Raw genomic sequence first — 19,967 nt, forward strand, 5'->3', positions numbered from 1 at the left:
TAACCTGTCTCTGCCAAAGTCTGTCCTGCCTATCTGTCCACAGCTCTGCTGTCTGTGTGCCATCTTGTTGCCTGCTGCTCTAATGGACAAGTCATTGGTGAAACATTCCCATTAGCATTTCACTTATTCTTATGAAACATTTGTATCAACTGGTCTTTGAGATGATTAGGCTTACTGAGTTCTTCATTTGCGGTTTTGTGGTGTCTGAAAAATACTCTGATGTCCGTCCTTTTTTTTCGAACATTTTTCTACCTGGCTGGCTGGCTGACCGGTCTAGCTGCACAACACACACATTTACACAACACATGCTGCAACGTTTTGCAAATTTTAACCTAGTTTGTTTCATATTGGCAGCCTTCCAACAATAGCTGAAATTGCAAAGCTAGCGAGCACCAATTCCGTTTCTGTGGTGTTTGCTATAATCTTTGCTACCTGGTTAAGGTGGGAAAAAAAAAAAGATATTCACTAGCCGACAATTTGCTTTTGCAACGAGACCATTTCATATATTTAAGAACAATGGTATAAGAGAGTGAGTTCTGTTCAGTTTTGGACTTCAGTTTATCGCTAACCTTTCACGGGGACTTTGAAGCACTACAGCTGCATGCTAATCTTGGAATAAACTCACGATAGCAAATATTCCATCTTGAACGACGCCACATAAATGGAATAGGTACTAGCTACTTGATATTAATGTTTGCTTTAGTTTGCGCGCTAGCTGCAAATCAGCTAGTGTGAACCCTGCAACATTAAAAAATATTATACATTGCTATGGCGCGATTGACTGGATTACCTCACGTCAGTTACGTACACTGAGTGCCTTTTCGGACAGTAAGATACGAACCTCTATTAACCTTGGCAAAGCAAATGAACTGGCAGTGGATTAAATCATTGTGGGGCAAAGGGCGGGGGGGTCGCAATCTTGTGAAACTTAAAAACGCGCTATTAAGTGTCTATAATCAGCACAAGTGCTTTCATTGCGTATTATTAATATTATTGAAATTACATAGTTATGTTTACAGTGATATATTGGGGGGGACAAATCATATTTTTCCCAGGATGGGGGGGTCGTGTCCCCCCCGTCCCCCCTGGGATTTCCGCCTATGTCTGACCCACAAAACTTGTTTGCTAGATTAAGGATTATGTTGTAAGAAAAAGTAAGGAAAGTGAACTTCAACACAATATGTCGTTTTATTGAGATTTGCAGCTGTTTGTAAGTAATGATTTTGCTAGCTTCTGAAATAACTTACTCATCCTTTAAGTGGCCAAATGTTATATCAGAGCATTACCAGATTCATCATCATGTCCACAGGGCTGACTTTGTGTGGGTTCATTTTATCCAGCATCTTCTTCACCTGCTCAAAAGTTGGCCTCAATGTGACATTTTGAGACCAGCACTTCTTTATCAGCTGTTGAAGTATTAGTGTAGAGATACAAAAAAAAGAAATTAGCCACTTTGGCACACTTACCGTACACCTAAAAGATTTTACCCCAAAACTTGAATGGTGACATTTGAATGGTGACATGCACAATGTTTGAGGGACAGTGTCAAACATGAACAAAAAAATACAAGGTAAAGAAATATTTGGGGGTAAAATGCTCCTTAAAGTGCTTAAATTAATCGATCTGAATCATTGGACAAAGTATATTAAATAATAAGCCACAGCAAATGTCAGTGGATTTTGTCACAGACCTCACAGTAATCTCCCCGGTCAGGACAATCAGTATCCGCTTTCCCAGCTTTCAGTTCCGGCAGGGAAGGGCGCCACGTGATATCCAACTTCACGCCCTCCGTTTGGTCCTGTCGGAGAGGTGTTCGTAGAATTTTTTTTTAAACAAAAACCTAAGCGTGCGTGGTCAAAGGTCATTATCATTAGTATTATCTTTCTATCATACTTACTGAAAGGAGGTCAGAGCGAGTGGCAATCTCAACTAAGATGATAGAGTAGCTGGGGAGGAGAAGACACAGAAACCATTGAACACATCTAAAACCACCAGATCATACAGATGGTATCACCGTATCCCAGATTTTTCAAGCATGCTCTTTTATAGCCTACATGTCTGAGACTCAATTTAGCATAGCATAAAACTACTGACATATAGTAAACCACTTTCGATGAAAAACGTGCAGGTACTGTTGTGCTGATTTAAACAACATGTCGATGGTCTAGTATTTAAGTCATTACCATACCACCATAATAATATTACATACAGTAAGTACAATTGTTATCACCAGGGTTGGGCTTAATTCCATTTCAATTATAAATTCACAAAGTCAAATTTGAATTTCCCTCAGTACTTTTCAACTGACTGAACTGAAATGGAATTAGCCCCAAACATGGTTATCACCATGGTGCAACTATATAATAGCTGTCGCAGTTGGGCTCCAGTACCTGTAAATGTCAGCCGCCGGAGTGACATTAGAGCTGCTTCCCAGGAGGACCTCAGGGGCATAGTATATACGGTAGGTATCCTCACGGTGGAACCCATTACTGACTACCTCAAAGTCCTCCTTTCTGTAGGCTGTCAGGCCATAGTCTGGAACAACACAGGATAAATTCAATTTTCAAATGTTTTCCTAGGCTTTTTTACCGGTCCTGTGTACTCACTAATGTAAACCAAACATAATATGCTACGATACAATACCATTTTAATTGTCTTTTGTGAAATAAATGTTGCCTTTTCTTTCTTATGTTGTTCCAAATCTCTGAGGTTTTTATACACCTTAGTCAAATAAATTTAAGTTTTTCACAATTCCTGACATTTAATCCTAGTAAAATTCACTGTCTTAGGTCAGTTAGGATCACCACTTTATTTTAAGAGTGAAATGTCAGAATAATAGTAGAGAATGATTTATTTCAGCATTTATTTCTTTCATCACATTCCCAATGGGTCAGAAGTTTACATACACTAAATTAGTATTTGGTAGCATTGCCTTTAAATTGTTTAACTTGGGTCAAACATTTTGGGTAGCCTTTCACAAGCTTCTCACAATAAGTTGGGTGAATTTTGCCCAATTCCTCCTGACAGAGCTGGTGTAACTGAGTCAGGTTTGCAGGCCTCCTTGCTCGCACACACTTTCACAGTTCTGCCCACACATTTTCTATGGGATTGAGGTCAGGGCTTTGTCATGGCCACTCCAATACCTTAACTTTGTTGTCCTTAAGCCATTTTGCCACAACTTTGGAAGTATGCTTGGGGTCATTGTCCATTTGGGAGACCCATTTGCAACCAAGCTTTAACTTCCTGACTGATGTCTTGAGATGTTGCTTCAATATATCCACATAATTTTGCTCTCATGATGCCATCTATTTTGTGAAGTGAAGTGCACTTTTGTGAAGTGCACCAGTCCCTCCTGCAGCAAAGCACCCCCACAACATGATGCTGCTTCTTCGGCTTGCAAGCCTCCCCTAAAGCCTCCCCAAGCCTCCCCCGCTCCGGGTTGGAGCGAGTGGTCGCATTTCGCATTTCGCTCCGCAGGTAGTATTACATTTCATTACAGTACAACGGTTTGATTTGTCTGATCTTAGCTAGCTACATAGCCGTCTTTGTATCAAAGATAATTGTGTAGTTTAGAGTAATTATCGTAATTACCGAGGTTAGTTAGCCAGCTATTTTCGTCCCTCTAACGTAGTCAACACTGCTAGCTGGCCAGCAGCTAGCCAGCTAGCCAACGTCTACCGTCTACCGAATAGCAGCACTGTAGAAACTATTACATTACAACGGAAGCTTGATTAGTGTAGTGTTAGCTAGCTACATAGTTGTCTTTGCTGTCTTTGTATCCAAGATAATTGTGTAGTTTAGAGTAATTTGTCAAGGTTACCTAGCCAGTTACGAGGCTACCTAGCCAGCTCACTTTCAAACTAAGTCAAACAACGCAGCCACTGGCTAGCTAGCCATCTTACCAGCCAGCAGCACTGTATCATTTTAGTCAATAAGATTTTCTGCAACGTAGCTTAACTTTCTGAACGTTCGAGACGTGTAGTCCACTTGTCATTCCAATCTCCTTTGCATTAGCGTAGCCTCTTCTGTAGCCTGTCAACTATGTGTCTGTCTATCCTCTTCTCTCGTCTCTGCACAGACATACAACGCTTCACACCGCGTGGCGCCGCCACTCTAACCTGGTGGTCCAGCGCGTACGACCACGTGGAGTTCCAGGTCTCCGGCAGCCTCTGGAACTGCGATCTGCGGCAACAGGCAGAGTTCATCTCAGCCTATGCTTCCCTCAGTCCCTGGCTTCTTGGCACTGACGGAAACACTGTGATTACCACAGATAACACTGACTACTCTACTGCTCTCTCCTTCTCTGCCCACGTGTTCTCGCACACCCAGAGCTTCTGGTCAGCGGGGTGGGCCGACGGAATCCTCATCTCTCCAAGTGGACATTCTCTCTTTCTCCCTGACCCATCTGTCTATCGCTCCTTTGAATTCCATGCTGTCACAGTTACCAGCCTTTCAAGCTTAACATCCTTATGCATTATCGCCCCCAGGTTCCTTGGAGAGTTATCAATGAGCTTGACGCCTTGATAAGTTCCTTTCTGAGGTGGTCACCTCTCACAGTTCTGGGTGACTTTACCTCCCCAGTCTACCTTTGACTCATTCCTCTCTGCCTCCTTCTTTCACTCCTCTCCTCTTTTGACCTCACCCCTCTCACCTTCCCCCCCTACTCAACAAGGCAGGCAATACCTTGACCTCATCTTTACTAGATGCTGTTCTTCCACTAATCTCATTGCAACTCCAGTCTCCGACCACTACTTGGTATCCTTTTCCTCTCGCTGCTATCCACACACTTCCCACTGCCCTATCGGATGGTATCCGCGCCGTCCCAACCTTCGCTCTCTCTCCCCCGCACTCTCTCCTCTTCCATCCTATCATCTCTTCCCTCTGCTCACGTTCTCCAACCTAATCTCCTGATTCTGCTCCTCAACCCTACGTTCTCTCCATTTCTGCATCCTTTATCCTATTCCCTATCCTCCAGGCGGCTGATCCTCCTCTCCTGCTCCGTGGCTCGACGATCATTGCGAGTTCACAGAATAAGGCTCCGGCACTCCTGAGCGGAAATGGAGGAAAACTCGCCCCTCTGCGGACCTGGCATCCTTTCACTCCTCCTCTCTACATTCTCCTCTTCTGTCTCTGCTGCTAAAAGCCTTTCATACCACCTAATTCCAAGCATCTGCCTCTAACCTAGGAAGCTCTTTGCCACTTTCTCCTCCTCCTGAATCCTCCTCCCCCTCCCTCCCCTCCCCTCTCTGCTGATGATTCGTCAACATTTTTGAAAAGAGGTCGACGACATCCGATCCTCGTTGCTAAGTCAAACGACACCGCTGTTCTGCTCAACTGCCCTACCCTGTGCTTTGGACCTCTTCTCCCTCTCTCCCAAGTGAAAATCTCGCGTCTTTGTACGGCCCGGCGCCAACAACCTGCCGCTTGACCCTATCCTCCTCTCTTCTCAGACATTTCCGAGACTTCTCCTTACTCACGTCGACTCATCAACCATCCTTGACCGCTGGGCTACGTCCCTTCGCCTTCAAGAGAGCAGAGTTGCACCCTTCTGAAACCTACACTGTATCCCTCCCAATGTCAACAACTACAGACCAGTATCCTTCTTTCTTTTCTCTCCAAATCTTGAACGTGCCGTCCTTGGCCACTCTCCTGCTATCTCTCTAGATGACCTTTGATCAAATCAGTCAGGTTTCAAGACTAGTCATTCAACTGAGACTGTCTTTCTCTGTTCACGGAGGCGCTCCGCACTGCTAAAGCTAACTCTCTCTCCTCTTGCTCTCATCCTTAGACTAATCGGCTGCTTTGATACTGTGACCATCAGATCCTCCTTCCACCCTCCGAGTTGGGCATCTCGGCGCGGCCCACGCTTGGATTGCGTCCTACCTGACAGGTCGCTCCTACCAGGTGGCGTGGCGAGATCTGGTCTCCGCACCACGTGCTCTCACCATGGTGTCCCCCAGGGCTCTGTTCTAGGCCCTCTCCTATCTCGCTATAACCAAAGTCACTTGGCTCTGTCATATCCTCACATGGTCTCTCCTATCATTGCTATGCAGACGACACACAATTATCTTCTCCTTTCCCCTTCTGATACCAGGGGCGAATCGCATCTCTGCATGTCTGGCAGACATATCAGTGTGGATGGACGGATCACCATCTCAAGCTGAACCTCGGCAAGACGGAGCTGCTCTTCCTCCCGGGAAGGACTGCCCGTCCATGATCTCGCCATCACGGTTGACAACTCCATTGTGTCCTCCTCCCAGAGTGCTAAGAACCTTGGCGTGATCCTGGACAACACCCTGTTCGTTCTCAACTAACATCAAGCGGTGACCGTTCCTGTAGGTTCTTGCTCTACAACATTCGCAGAGTACGACCCTGCCTCACACAGGAGCGGCGCAGGTCCTAATCCATGGCACTTGTCATCTCCCGTCTGGATTACTGCAACTCGCTGTTGGCTGGGCTCCCTGCCTGTGCCATTAAACCCCTACAACTCATCCAGAACGCCGCAGCCCGTCTGGTGTTCAACCTTCCAAGTTCTCTCACGTCACCCCGCTCCTCCGCTCTCTCCACTGGCTTCCAGTTGAAGCTCGCATCCGCTACAAGACCATGGTGCTTGCCTACGGAGCTGTGAGGGGAACGGCCCCGTACCTTCAGGCTCTGATCAGCCCACACCAACAAGGGCACTGCGTTCATCCACCTCTGGCCTGCTCGCCTCCTCCCTCTAGGAATACAGCTCCCGCTCAGCCCAGTCAAAACTGTTCGCTGCTCTGGCACCCCAATGGTGGAACAAACTCCCCACGACGCCAGGTCAGCGGAGTCAATCACCACCTTCCGGAAACACCTGAAACACACCTCTTTAGGAATACCTAGGATAGGATAAGTAATCTTTCTAACCCCCCTTAAAAGAGTTAGATGCACTATTGTAAAGTGGTTGTTCACTGGATTATCATAAGGTGAATGCACCAACTTGTAAGTCGCTCTGGATAAGAGCGTCTGCTAAATGACTTAAATGTAAATGTAAATATGGTCATTATGGCCAAACTATTTTTGTTTCATCAGACCAGAGACCAGACATTTCTCCACAAAGTATGATCTTTGTCCCCATGTGCAGTTGCAAACCGTAGACTGGCTTTCTTATGGCGGTTTTGGAGAAGTGGCTTCTTCCTTGCTGAGCGGCCTTTCAGGTTATGTCGATATAGGACAAATTTTACTGTGGATATAGATACTTTTTTACCTGTTTCCTCCAGCATCTTCACAAGGTCCTTTGCTGTTGTTCTGGTTTTGATTTGCACTTTTCGCACCAAAGTACGTTCATCTCTAGGAGACAGAACGCGTCTCCTTCCTGAGTGGTATGATGGCTGCGTGGTCCCATGGTGTTTATACTTGCGTACTATTGTTTGTACAGATGAACGTGGTACCTTCAGGTGTTTGGAAATTGCTCCCAAGGATGAACCAGACTTGTGGAGGTCTACAATTTTTTTCTGAGGACTTGGCTGATTTCTTTTGATTTTCCCATGATGTCAAGCAAAGAGGCACTGCGTTTGAAGGTAGGTCTAGAAATACATTGTCAAGCCCTGACCGTAGATTGCTTTGTATGTTTCTATTTTTAGTTTGGTCAGGGTGTGACGTGGGTGGGTATTCTATGTCTGGGTATTCTATGTTGTAGGTCTAGGTTTTCTGTTTCTGTGTGTTTGGCCTGGTGTGGTTCCCAATCAGAGGCAGCTGTCTATCGTTGTGCCATATTTAGGTAGCCTGTTGTCCCACTTTTGTTTGTGGGTGGTTGTTTCCTGTTTAGTGTTTTGTTTCACCTTTCAGGACTGTTCGTTTGTCGTTTTTGTTGTTTGTCAAGTGTTACCACGCTGCACCTTGGTCCTCCTCTCCTTCTCCAGACGACAATCGTTACATACATCCACAGGTACACCTCCAGTTGACTCAAATTATGTCAATTATCAGAAGCTTCTAAAGCCATGACATCATTTTCTGGAATTTTCCAAGCTGTTTTGAAGGCACAGTCAACTTAGTGTATGTAAACTTCTGACCCACTGGAATTGTGATACATTGAATAATAAGTGAAATAATCTGTCTGTAAACAATTGTTGGGAAAATTACTTGTGTCATGCACAAAGTAGATGTCCTAACCGACTTGCCAAAACTATAGTTTGTTAACAAGACATTTGTGGAGTGGTGGAAAACGAGTTTTAATGACTCCAACCTAAGTGTATGTAAACTTCCGACTTCAACTGTATATACTCACACGAGAGGCTTGAAACAACACAGTGTCAGCTGCAGAGGAGTGCCTCTGGAGCAGGTTAGGGGTTAAGTGCCTTGCTCAAGGACACGACAGTAGTAGATAAAGGCATGTTGAAAATATGCTGCCTGCCTACACACTCCTACAGAGGGAAGTCTTAATTGCATCACCTGAGATTTTGCAAACCCAGCGGTCGTCAATGACGCAATTCCTTGAGTGAAGTCTGCCATGAAACATCTTGTGTTGGTGGAGATAAGCCATTCCACGGGCTATGTCAGTAGCAAAGGACAACCTGTGTGCCAGCATAAATGAAGAACACAAAAAAAACCAATTAGGTTCAATTACATCATGGTCCCAGACACATATTGAGCCAAGTTCTAGACTAAGAAGCATGTTTAATGGAAATGCTTTTAGTGCAGGACTAGGTTAATGTCCAGGAAACCGCCCTATATAGTGCAGTATTCTTTCTTCCGACAGATGGTAGAAAAAGCTGATGTCTTGACAGTCACCTGAAGCCCCAGTTGATTGGCACATCCTCATTCAGGAGGACATCAGCCAGGCTTCCTTTGGGGCAGTACTCGGTGATGATACTGACGTAGGGGACCTCAATGGAACCACCGATAAACTTGGAGAGATTCGGGTGATCCAGTTCCCTAAGGAAAAGCAATGCCATATCTAGAAATGAACTAGTGGTGCAAATGTGTCACATCCAATCACACCGGACGTCAACGACAAATCAACATCCAATTTTAGTTTGACGTCGAGTCGTCAACGAAGGTGAATTCATTTGAAATGAACCAAACCTTGAAATCACCTTGCCGTTGATATGTTGTTGAAATCTAGGTTGAAATTAGACAAAAAACTGTATGTTCAACATTGAATTGAAAAGTCTACTTCCGGCGCCGACAGACATGGCCGCCTCGCTTCGCGTTCCTAGGAAACTATGCAGTATTTCGTTTTTTTACATGTTATTTCTTACATTGGTACCCCAGGTAATCTTAGGTTTCATTACATACAGTCGGGAGGAACTACTGAATATAAGAGCAACGTCAACTCACTGTCATTACGACCAGGAATATGACTCTCCCGAAGCGGATCCTGTGTTTTGCCTTCCACCCAGTACAATGGATCGGATCCCAGCCGGTGACCCTAAACAACGACGCCGTAAAAGGGGCAAACGAAGTGGTCTTCTGGTCAGGCTCCGGAGAAGGGCACACCGCGCTCCACTCCCTAGCATACTACTCGCCAATGTCCAGTCTCTTGACAACAAGGTTGATGAAATCCGAGCAAGGGTAGCATTCCAGAGAGACATCAGAGACTGTAACATTCTTTGCTTCACGGAAACATGGCTCACTAAAGAGACGCTAACGGAGTCGGTGCAGCCAGCTGGTTTCTTCACGCATCGTGCCGACAGAAACAAACATCTTTCTGGTAAGAAGAGGGGTGGGGGGGTATGCCTTATGATTAACAACATGGTGTGATCATAACAACATACAGAAACTCAAGTCATTCTGTTCACCTGACTTAGAATTCCTCACAATCAAATGTCGACCGCATTATCTACCAAGGGAAWTCTCTTCGATTATAATCACAGCCGTATATATTCCCCCCCAAGCAGACACATCGATGGCCCTGAACGAACTTTATCTGACTCTATGTAAACTAGAAAACACACACCCTGAGGCTGCATTCATCGTAGCTGGGGATTTTAACAAGGCTAATCTGAAAACAAAACTCCCTAAATTCTATCAGCATATCGATTGTGCTACCAGGGCTGGTAAAACCCTAGATCATTGTTATTCTAACTTCTGCGACGCATATAAGGCCCTCCCCCGCCCTCCTTTCGGAAAAGCTGATCACGACTAAAACAAGAAGTTCCCGCGCTCAGGTCTGTTCAACGCTGGTCCGACCAATCTGATTCAAGACTGCTTCGATCACGTGGATTGGGATATGTTCCGCATTGCGTCCAACAACAACATTGACGAATACGCTGATTCGGTGAGCGAATTCATTAGAAAGTGCATCAGTGACGTAATACCCACAGCAAAGATTAAAACATTCCCAAACCAGAAACCGTGGATTGATGGCAGCATTCGCGTGAAACTGAAAGTGCGAACCACTGCTTTTAACCAGGGCAAGGTGACCGGAAACATGACCGAATACAAACAGTGTAGCTATTCCCTCCGCAAGGCAATCAAACAAGCTAAGTGCCAGTATAGAGACAAAGTAGAGTCGCAATTCAACAGCTCAGACACAAGAGGTATGTGGCAGGGTCTACAGTCAATCACGGATTACAAAAAGAAAACCAGCCCCGTCGTAGAGTCGGCAAATTCCAATACGCAGCTCAGACCACAAGAGCGTTGATCGTTCGGCAGGTGTCCTCACAGTCATCCAGGACTATACAAAGAAAGAACGGCGAGCCCGTGCGCACTTCGTCAGCCGGACGCAGGACTAGTTCTCTTGCTCCCAGACAGACTAAATAACTTTTTTGCTCGCTTTGACGGACAATAAGTCGCCATCTTAGACACGGCCCGCTAATGCCAATAACCGTGCGGGCTCTCCTTCAACTGCATGTCCGAGGTGAGTAAAACTTCATTTATAACGTGTTAACCCGTCGCTAAGCTCACAGGCCGCCACGACGGACGTCCCAGAGCATGCGCAGACCAGCTGGCTGACCAGCTGGTGTGTTAAGGACATATTCAATCAATCAACTTATCCCAGTCTGCGTTCCACATGCTTCAAGAGGGCTTCAGCCATTTAGTTCCCAGCAGCCACGCCATCCTGTTCCAAGAAAGGCTAAAGGTAACTGAGCTTAGCTCTATTGGAGAAACGACTAGACCGGCCCATACTCGTAGCTAACTCTCACTACTCTCTTCTGATCAATCTATATTTGAGTTTGTCCTTTTCTGAGAGGAGCTCATATATCTGGGAAGGACCTATATCATACCTATTTGGCTCCCCCCCTGTCTTGACACCCTTAGATTCTCCCACTCCAATTTTTGCTTGACGCGACCCAATAGGTTTCCACAGACTGACGCTATTTTGCAATTTTGACATCTGCCTTTAATCACCGCTACTCTGGATTAAGAGTGACGAATTTCCTATTGTTATAGAATTCGTGTTGTATAATGCTTCAGACGCCACGCTCTAGGCCTATTTGATGACACCATAGTTACATTTTAGATCTTCTGGCCCACTGCTGGCTCGCAATCGATCCCCCATAAGCTGTCGAGACCGCCTTGGGCTCTCGACCCCTCGGCCCCACCACAGGCACCGCCCGCTGTGCAAACTGGGTACTGTACTTCCTGACGGCCAATATGCCCCCAGGTGTGTGGTATGGCTAGGATACCATACATTGCTTCCCTATCATCCCCCGTCTTCATCCCTCAACACTCCTCGGGGCTCCTCTCCTCCAACACAATGGGTGTGTTCTGAGCCCCCATTCCCTCTCCCTCTCCCTCTCTCTCTCCTCTCCTCCTGTACTTCCCCTGATTTTACCTTTAGCAACACTGAGCGTCCCTCTCTCTCACTTTGCGTGCGCTCCCCATTCGCCACCGCCTCCCAACTCAATCATCATAAGTTTCTCGCGCGAACATCCTCGACACTACAGTGGTAGGCTTGATTACCCACAACAACGAGACGCCTACAGGTGAACGGTACGATCGCTGAATGCGCGCCCTCCCGCGAGTTGTCTCGGTGTCAGGAAAATAATCCTCAAAACTCAATCACTCCTACACACAAACTCATCAGGCGATGATCTGTGCGACTCTCAGGAAACCACTAGATCCAGTTTAGGACTCGGACCGCCCCTCCCTATACTCCCACACTCGCGTTCCGACGGGACAGTAGTGGATCGAGGGTAGTAAGTCTTTAAGTTCCTCGGCGTACACAATCATGGTACAAACATACATTGCTCTCGCACCATTCGGTCCACCTCGCATCCACACAGAACAGCCGTTGTGAAGAACGTCGCCGCAGCAGCCGCCTCTGTCTTAACCCTCTAAGGAGCTCGAAGAAATTCGGCTTGTCTCATCTCTCCTCAATAAAGCTACCTCACACCAGACTCTATCTACCATACTGCACCCTTTCAATTTCTGAGCAGCATGCCCCTTCGCTTCCCGGGCTGTATCAAACCACTCTCTGCTGTGTCCATCCGGCATCCCTCGTCCTTCAGCTTACGTCCCGCGCCCCCCATATCGCTAAGGCCTCCACTCCAGAGGGTAGTGAGGTCTCGCCAGCAACGATCTACCCCTCGGGGGAAATCACTACGCGCTGCCCTATCAGGACAACCTTACACACCGATTGTCACACAGGAGGCCATAACCAGCATCATCCAAGGACAACAACCAACCCCGAGCCAAAGCTGCCTGTTCACCGCTATCATCCAGAGGCGAGGTCAGTACAGGTGCATCAAAGCAGCGGACCGAGAGACTGAAAAACAGCTTTCATATTCTAAGGCATCAGACAGTTAACAGCCACCAACACTAACATTGTAGTGGCTGCTTGCAACATACTGATCAACTCCAGCCCTTAATAATGGGAATTGATGGGAAATTATGTAAAATATTCACTAGCCACTTTAAACAATGCCACTTAATAATAATATTTACGATACCGCTACATTACTCATCTCATAACTGTGATATATTACTGTACTCTATAGTCAGTCTACTGCATACTTGCCATCCTTTATGTAATGAGCATGTATCACAGCACTTGTAAATTATGGCACCTTTATTGTTTAATAACCCTACATCCTTCCTCTCAATCCTCTCATCTCACTCATACTCGTTCACTATCTCACACCTGTTCATCTCCTCTCTCACTCTCATACTTCCTACTCTCCTGCCACTCCGTCTTCCTATTGCTGCTTCTGTCACATACTCATACGCTCGCATTCAATTCACTCCATCTCTCTCCTCTTCACTCGTCTTACACCTCTTCATTTTCCTCTTCCTCATCTTTAGATCCTCCTCTCACTACTCCTCTCTCTGTGTTCACTTCACTCATGCGTAGTCATCATACATTCTCTGTCGCGACCATCTTGCTTCCGCTGCTCTCTTTACTCATGACTTTACTCCGTTGGTGCTTACTCTCACTTCGCACACTTCTCGCTCGCGCACAGTCACCATGCCTCTCTCCTCTTCTGCGCTTACATCTCGCAGTATACCATCATCCTCGTCCTAATCCATAGCTGTCTGTTGATCCCACTACATCTCACTCTCTCAATCTTCTCTTTCTGTATTTTCTAGTTGTATACAACTCTTGAAGACTTGAGGATAGATTCTCGAGCAGACTACATGTCGATCTCCATCATGTTAGCATTTTTCCTGATGGGGAGAATTACCCTACGCTCCTAGCTATTACAATGTGGGGTGCACTGTTGACTATTTATATTTTAAATTGCATGCATAGCTCATCTTGTAAGTTAAAGTTCAGTAACGTAATAAACTGACATTCTTTACTAATGTATCTATAATAGTGATATATGAATTTATAATATCTTTTCATGTGTTATGAGTCTGTTGTTTTTTTTTTCTATTTATGTGTATGTGTTTTTCTGTTGCTAGTGAGGTGAATCAAAAATTTTGATGATATGGGATTTCTTGGGTTAGAAATGGTATTGGTGTACTGAGGGTAGCTCGTGATCTGTGTAGTCGCTCTTATAGCAAGCACCTTATTCTCATCTGTGTGGCACTGGCTTTTTACCAGGGACCGAGTACGACCGCTTGTATGTCCTCTGGTCACTCAAACCTAATGTTACGCTCTTCTTTCGACCTCAACTCATTGAGGGTAGGTTCTTTGGAGGAGGGTGAAGGTGCTCAGATTTTATGGATGTTGGATGTCACGCCATACAGTCTTTCCTATCAGATTCTTAAAACCTGCATATAGTAAAGATAATGAACTATATTGTATTTGTACGCTCCTATGCAAGAAAAACACGGAAACTATTACGTCTACACCCGATGTGAACACGGGTGCAGGGAAGACACTCGCGCAGGTGTCTTAAATATACAATATATAGTCTGATCAACGTAGTAAATGAGCGATGGAGTCTCTGTAAGTCGGGTGCAGTACCTATTCGGTGAGTCTAGATATGTTGGAGGGGTGGATGTTAATGGTAAGTTGTAATGCGATATCGGTGAGAATCGATTTGTGCACTGTTTGGATAAAGCTTATGGCGAGTTGAATATCTTGTCCCGATATTAGAGGCGGAGATAACTGTTCATTGCAGCTGCTATCCTGAGGTTATCTCTGAAGTGTCAAATAGACACATGGATTATCAATACGACGCGTGGGATGTGTCTAACGCAATATCTTCTGCGTGATGCTCTCGCTCGCTATGTTTCTCCGTCTATGTGCTATAGTCGCTGCCAGGCGCTGGCTCTGCGAGTGCTACGGTTACCCGACCTTCATCGCACAACATCATAGATCGATAAATACAACTATAACCAAGAGAGTCTTAGACAATCGTTAAGCCCAGTAATCAGTGTAGAGTTAAAACATGTAAGATAGCGGTTGAACTACTCACATGGAAATTTCGGCAAGTGGGTGTTGGTATGGAGGTGAAGACAGCTCTCACTGGGGCGTCTTAGGTTTGAAGGGTGTGTGTTTGCAAAACAGCCTACCTGCTACAAAGTGTCTCAGGACAAGTCCAGTCTGTAGCTACTCGGCTTCACATGGAGTTACTCTTGCACCTGCCTGGAGACTGGTCTCGTACTGACGAGAAGCCCGTGTAATCACCACTTTACCTGCATACGCAAAAAAGGCAACTATGTAGGTATAGAAATGTTGTAAAAAGACATTCCCCTGCATGGCAATTTGTGTGCAGCATTGGAAGAAACCATGTGTGATGTGTGACATGCCTTTTACATTCATCTTATTTGCTATACGTTTGCAAAGACTGGTCAGAGACTAGCGTCGTAATAAGAAACGAGATAGAAAGTAAGTAAAATACCCTGCAAATTACAATGTGAATGGCTGCAAATCTAACCCGATTTCTTTGGACACCTCTGGACATTTCTTTATACCATGCTCTTGGAGGCAGGCAAGTATGAAGTGAGAATGAGATTCTGAAACTCCAAAATTTCTCCTTCCGCACTCTCTCTCCCGTTTTAGGTGTTTTGTGGATTAATTCTGGTGTCGTTGTGAGCAAAGCTGAAGGGCAAAATATTCCAACAACAACACACCAGCAGCCTATCAGAGAAGGAGGAACGGAAAAGACCAGCGAGAGATGAGTTTCACATAGCGTTTTTCTTGCCACTAGACGTTTCAAATTGGTTAGCGTGAGTGCAAGATATATGAATTTGCTAGGATTCTCAAATTACTAATTCTTCTCTATATCCGATGGAGATAGTGGACTGTATAATTCATGGAGTTAATGAACGTGTGGCAACTTACAGAACCATATTGAATATCGTTCTCAGTTATGGACAATAACATATGATGGACAGGATAAACAAGTTTAGATGGGTTAATTGGTGTTGACAGAGAAATTCAATAATACTATAGTGGAATCACAATTGCAGGGAACTGTTACAATCTAGACTCGTGTTGAATAAACACTACTTAGTGTGTTGTGAATTACTGTAATTGAATTGTAATGTAAATGTTTTTTAATAATTGTCCTAACTGAACTGGCCTTAATCTTAGATTCTGTGCTTAGCATTCACAATTGGCTAATGTTGTCCCAGGAACCTCCATATTGGAAGAGTAGCTGCTTGCCTTTTCGGCCAGGAACCTAATCGGGGTATACGTCTCTATCTAATATAAATCTTATATGACATGTATACTCATGCATCTATGGTGTCATACAGATTCACAATATAATGGCAGCAAATTAAAACAACAAAGGCCGAACATGCCAACCGTCTAAATTTTCCTATAGGCAAAATACAACAATACCGAACACTATTTATATATATTTTGTTCAAAAAAGAGATAAAAAGAAATGCGGGATACGTAAACTCACTGGTTGCATTGCTGCACCAAAGCAAAATATGGACCTTGACATTGACATGTAAAGACTGAGACCAGGTCAATAAGTGAGTCATAGGCAGTCTACAACAAAGGGAATAGGGTGCCAATTGTGGGACAGACATCAAAACATCCTTCTTCAATGCTGCACACCACCTGCCATGACTTTCTGTAAATTGGCCATCCCTGTAAAGTTCTGTCTGAGAAGAGAGGGATATATTTAATGAGTTCTGCTACTCATATCCTTTGAGTAATTGACGCGGTAAACACATTTGCAGTCAGGGAATTCTTTTAAACATACACTTTCTTATACCATTCGCCTCACATTATAAGCCTGTATAATGTGACCACAATGGACTGTCTCAATAGTTTTCTCTTTTTTGGCGTATGACTCAGGTAAAGGTGGTGGTTACACGGTGCTTCTGCAAGTACGGAACCAGCTCTGCTCAGCAGGTACATGAAGAGTAAATCCAGTGTGAGCCCGAACTACAATGACGGTAGCACACTGTTTCTGACCACTGTGGTCAACACGTTCTTAGATTACCGTACCATATCGCAAACAGAGCTTCATCCAACTGCATTTAGTAAGCCAACAAACCGTCCTTAAGCTTAGATCCACTGTACTCCAGTGACGCGCCATAAACGCAATGATCTAGACGACATGGTATTTTATATACACAACAGTTACTCGGGAAATAGGGGGAACGTACTTGGCTCGCGCAATGGGACATCAAGGCTGTCTACAAGTGGAAGGCATGCGAGAGAAGTTCACCACCGGCTATTGATTCATCAGTATTGTGATTCAGAACTAGTGCACTGCAATGCAATTACGGACATTGTAATGCACTTATCACAACGTGCACAGTGTATCAGATCGTCAACTATTGGTTCTCAGACAATTATTGTATGAGGAACTGTCTCTTATTTGTATCACTATATTTTGTGGTCATCTTAACTAACGCTGGTTGCTTTGCATCTTGATAACAACTGGTGTAGTAAGTTTTAGCTGTTTTTCCTGTTTTTAGAGATAACTAAAAAAACAAGTCATTTATTTTGCTATTGGTTAGTGGATGGCAAGGACTGTAGCCCGCTGATACGCTCGTATTTCCATTTATCCAGAACAAACATTCACCCTCTTCACAAAACAATCAGGAGGGGAGGTGAAAGAAGTGAGGTGAGTAACAACGTGTGTTACTCCTAAACCTTCGATACAATGAACGTCAGCAGAAACAGACCTACAACAATTTAGCCCAGTATATATTTTTGATTGATCTCATATGCACGAACAGTTTTTCTCTCACTTAACATGAGTTCCTGATAACAAGTCACATAGTAGTTATCACCCATCAGGAAGTAGCATTTGGTGTGAATGTAACTCGACTATTCTCGTGGTGTGTGTCCTGAATGCATTGACGGATGTATGTCGATTTGTTAAGAATTAAATTAATATTAAAGTGTAAGCTTTTGATTGTGGTTGTCAGTATCACTCATGTGTGTCGCGCTCTGATAGGGAAGCCGCATGTTAATTGTGCAGTAGCGAGTGTGATGGTGGCAAATGCTTGGTTGTGCTTCGACAATGCAGTAAACTAACCCACGAGTTAATCTAACCTAAAATTTCTGATAGCTACTGCACTCTTTATACCACAAAGTGTATGAAGTGTGTATAAGGAATTAAGGGTACACTTGTAGAGTATTTATGAATGAGTGATGTACTAGTGAAACAGGCATAGGGCTAAGGATGCGGTAGTATTGTGTGTGGTGCAGTATCTTACATATGCAGATGAGTGACATTTTTTTGTGTGTGGTGGGTATGGTGTATGTGACTATAACTCCTAAGTAGTGGTCTAGATGGATTTGTTAAAGGTGGCTAGTGAGTACTGGTATTTGTGATTAAGATCGGCATAGGCGAGATGCAGTGATTGATATACGAGTACACGTATAACTACAATATGAGATTGTCAATGTATGAGGTAATGTGTATGTAAACATTATTGTGTTTAAGTGAATTGTTTTTTAAGAGGTTGGCTAGTTGGATGTAGTATGGATTTTGTTTCGATATGTAAATTGTCCATGCCATTTCCCAATTATTAAAGTGGGTGGAGGTTGTAGTGCAGTATGTTGGGCAGCAAAGCCACTAAATGTTAGTTGGGTGTGGCTGTTTGAAGCTGTCTTGAAGTTGTGCCTTGAGATAGAAAGCTGTTTTTCATCTCTCGGTGTTCGCCTGGCTTTGTTGATGCACCTGTACTGACCTCGCCTTGCTGGATTGATAGGCGGGGGATGATACAGGCGAGTTGCTTCGGGTGGGTTTTGTTGTCCTTGATGATCTTTATGGCTTCCTGTGATACATCGTGGTGGTGGTGGAGGTTGTCCTGTAAGGGTGCAGGTGTAGGTTTATGCCCCCGGGATGATGTCGTCTGTGCAGACCCTCACTACCCTCTGAGAGCCTTAGCTGGTTGTGTTGCGGAGGAGCAGTTGCCGTACCAGGCGGTGAATACAGCCGACAGGATGCTCTCAATTGTGCATCTGTCGAAGTGTTTGTGAGTGCTTTTTGGTGACAAGCCGAAGTTTTCGTCCAGCCTCTGGAGGTTGAATGAGTGCGCTGGCTCGCGCGTATCTTCACAACGCTGTCTGTGTGGGTTGGAGCCAATTCAGTTTGGTCCCTCATGGATGTGTACGCCGAGGAACTTATAAACTGTACTCACCCTCTCACTACTGTCCCGTCGATGTGGATAGGGGGGTGCTCCCTTCTGCTTACGTGTTTCCTGAAGTCCACATATATCATGCTGTCCTTTTGTTTTTGTGATGTTGCCGATGTGAGGTTATTTTCCTGACACGTAACAACTCCGAGGAGCCCTCAACCTCCTCCCTGTAGGCACCGTCTCGTTGTTGTTGGTAATCCAAGCCTACCACTGTAGTGTCGTCCGCAAACTTGATGATTGAGTTGGAGGCGTGCATTGGCCCGAGCAGTCGTGGGTAACAGGGTACAGGAGAGGGCTCAGAAACACACCCTTGTGGGCCCCAGTGTTGAGGATTAGCGGGGTGGAGATGTGTTACCTTTATCCTCACCACCTAGGGGCGGCCGTCAGGAAAGTACAGGTACCCCAGTTGCACAGGGCGGGTCGAGACCAGGGTCTCCGAGCTTGATGTGGAGTTTGAGGGGTACTATGGGTGTTTAAATGCTGAGCTGTAGAGTCGATGAACAGCATTTCTTACATAGGTAATTCTCTTATCCGATAGGTTAGGGCAGTGTAGATTGCGATTGCGTCGTCTGTGGACCTATTGGGTCGGTAAGCAATTGGAGTGAGGTCTAGGGTGCCAGACAGGGTGGAGGTGATATGGTCCTTGACCTGTCTCTCCAAAGCACTTCATGATGACGGAAGTGAGTGCTACGGGGCGGTAGTCGGTTTAGCTAGGTTACCTTAGGCTTTCGTTGGGAACAGGAACATGTGCGCCCTTCTTGAAGCATGTGGGAACAGGCAGACTGGGATTAAGGATTGATTGAAATATGTCCTTAACCAACACAGCTGGTCAGCCAGCTGGTTGGCGCATGCCTTCTTGAGGACGCCGTCTGGCTGGAGCTTTGCGAGGTTAACACGTTTAAATGTTTACTCACCTCGGCTGCACAGTGAAGGCGAGCCACGCAGGTTTTTGGTAGCGGGCCGTGTCAGTGGCACTGTAAATTGTCCTCAAAGCCGAGCCAAAAAAGTTATTTAGTCTGTCTGGAGCAAGACGCATACCTGGTCGT

At 45.2% G+C, this 19,967-nt stretch overlaps 1 protein-coding gene across 1 annotated transcript in view; it reads right to left on the reverse strand.

Annotated features, from left to right (window-relative positions):
• LOC111962951 (atrial natriuretic peptide receptor 2-like) overlaps positions 1-19,967 on the reverse strand; it is a 37,847-nt gene that overhangs the window by 9,940 nt on the left and 7,940 nt on the right. The window contains exons 12-17 of the mRNA XM_023986194.2: positions 8,755-8,898; positions 8,416-8,537; positions 2,391-2,535; positions 1,898-1,946; positions 1,691-1,798; positions 1,287-1,406 (exon numbers count right to left, since the gene is read on the reverse strand). Of these exons, the coding sequence (XP_023841962.1) occupies positions 1,287-1,406; positions 1,691-1,798; positions 1,898-1,946; positions 2,391-2,535; positions 8,416-8,537; positions 8,755-8,898 (688 nt within the window). The remainder of the gene's footprint in view (positions 1-1,286; positions 1,407-1,690; positions 1,799-1,897; positions 1,947-2,390; positions 2,536-8,415; positions 8,538-8,754; positions 8,899-19,967) is intronic.

Source organism: Salvelinus sp. IW2-2015, linkage group LG4q.2 (assembly GCF_002910315.2).
Source record: "Salvelinus sp. IW2-2015 linkage group LG4q.2, ASM291031v2, whole genome shotgun sequence".
In the NCBI taxonomy this organism is placed as follows: Eukaryota; Metazoa; Chordata; class Actinopteri; order Salmoniformes; family Salmonidae; genus Salvelinus; species Salvelinus sp. IW2-2015.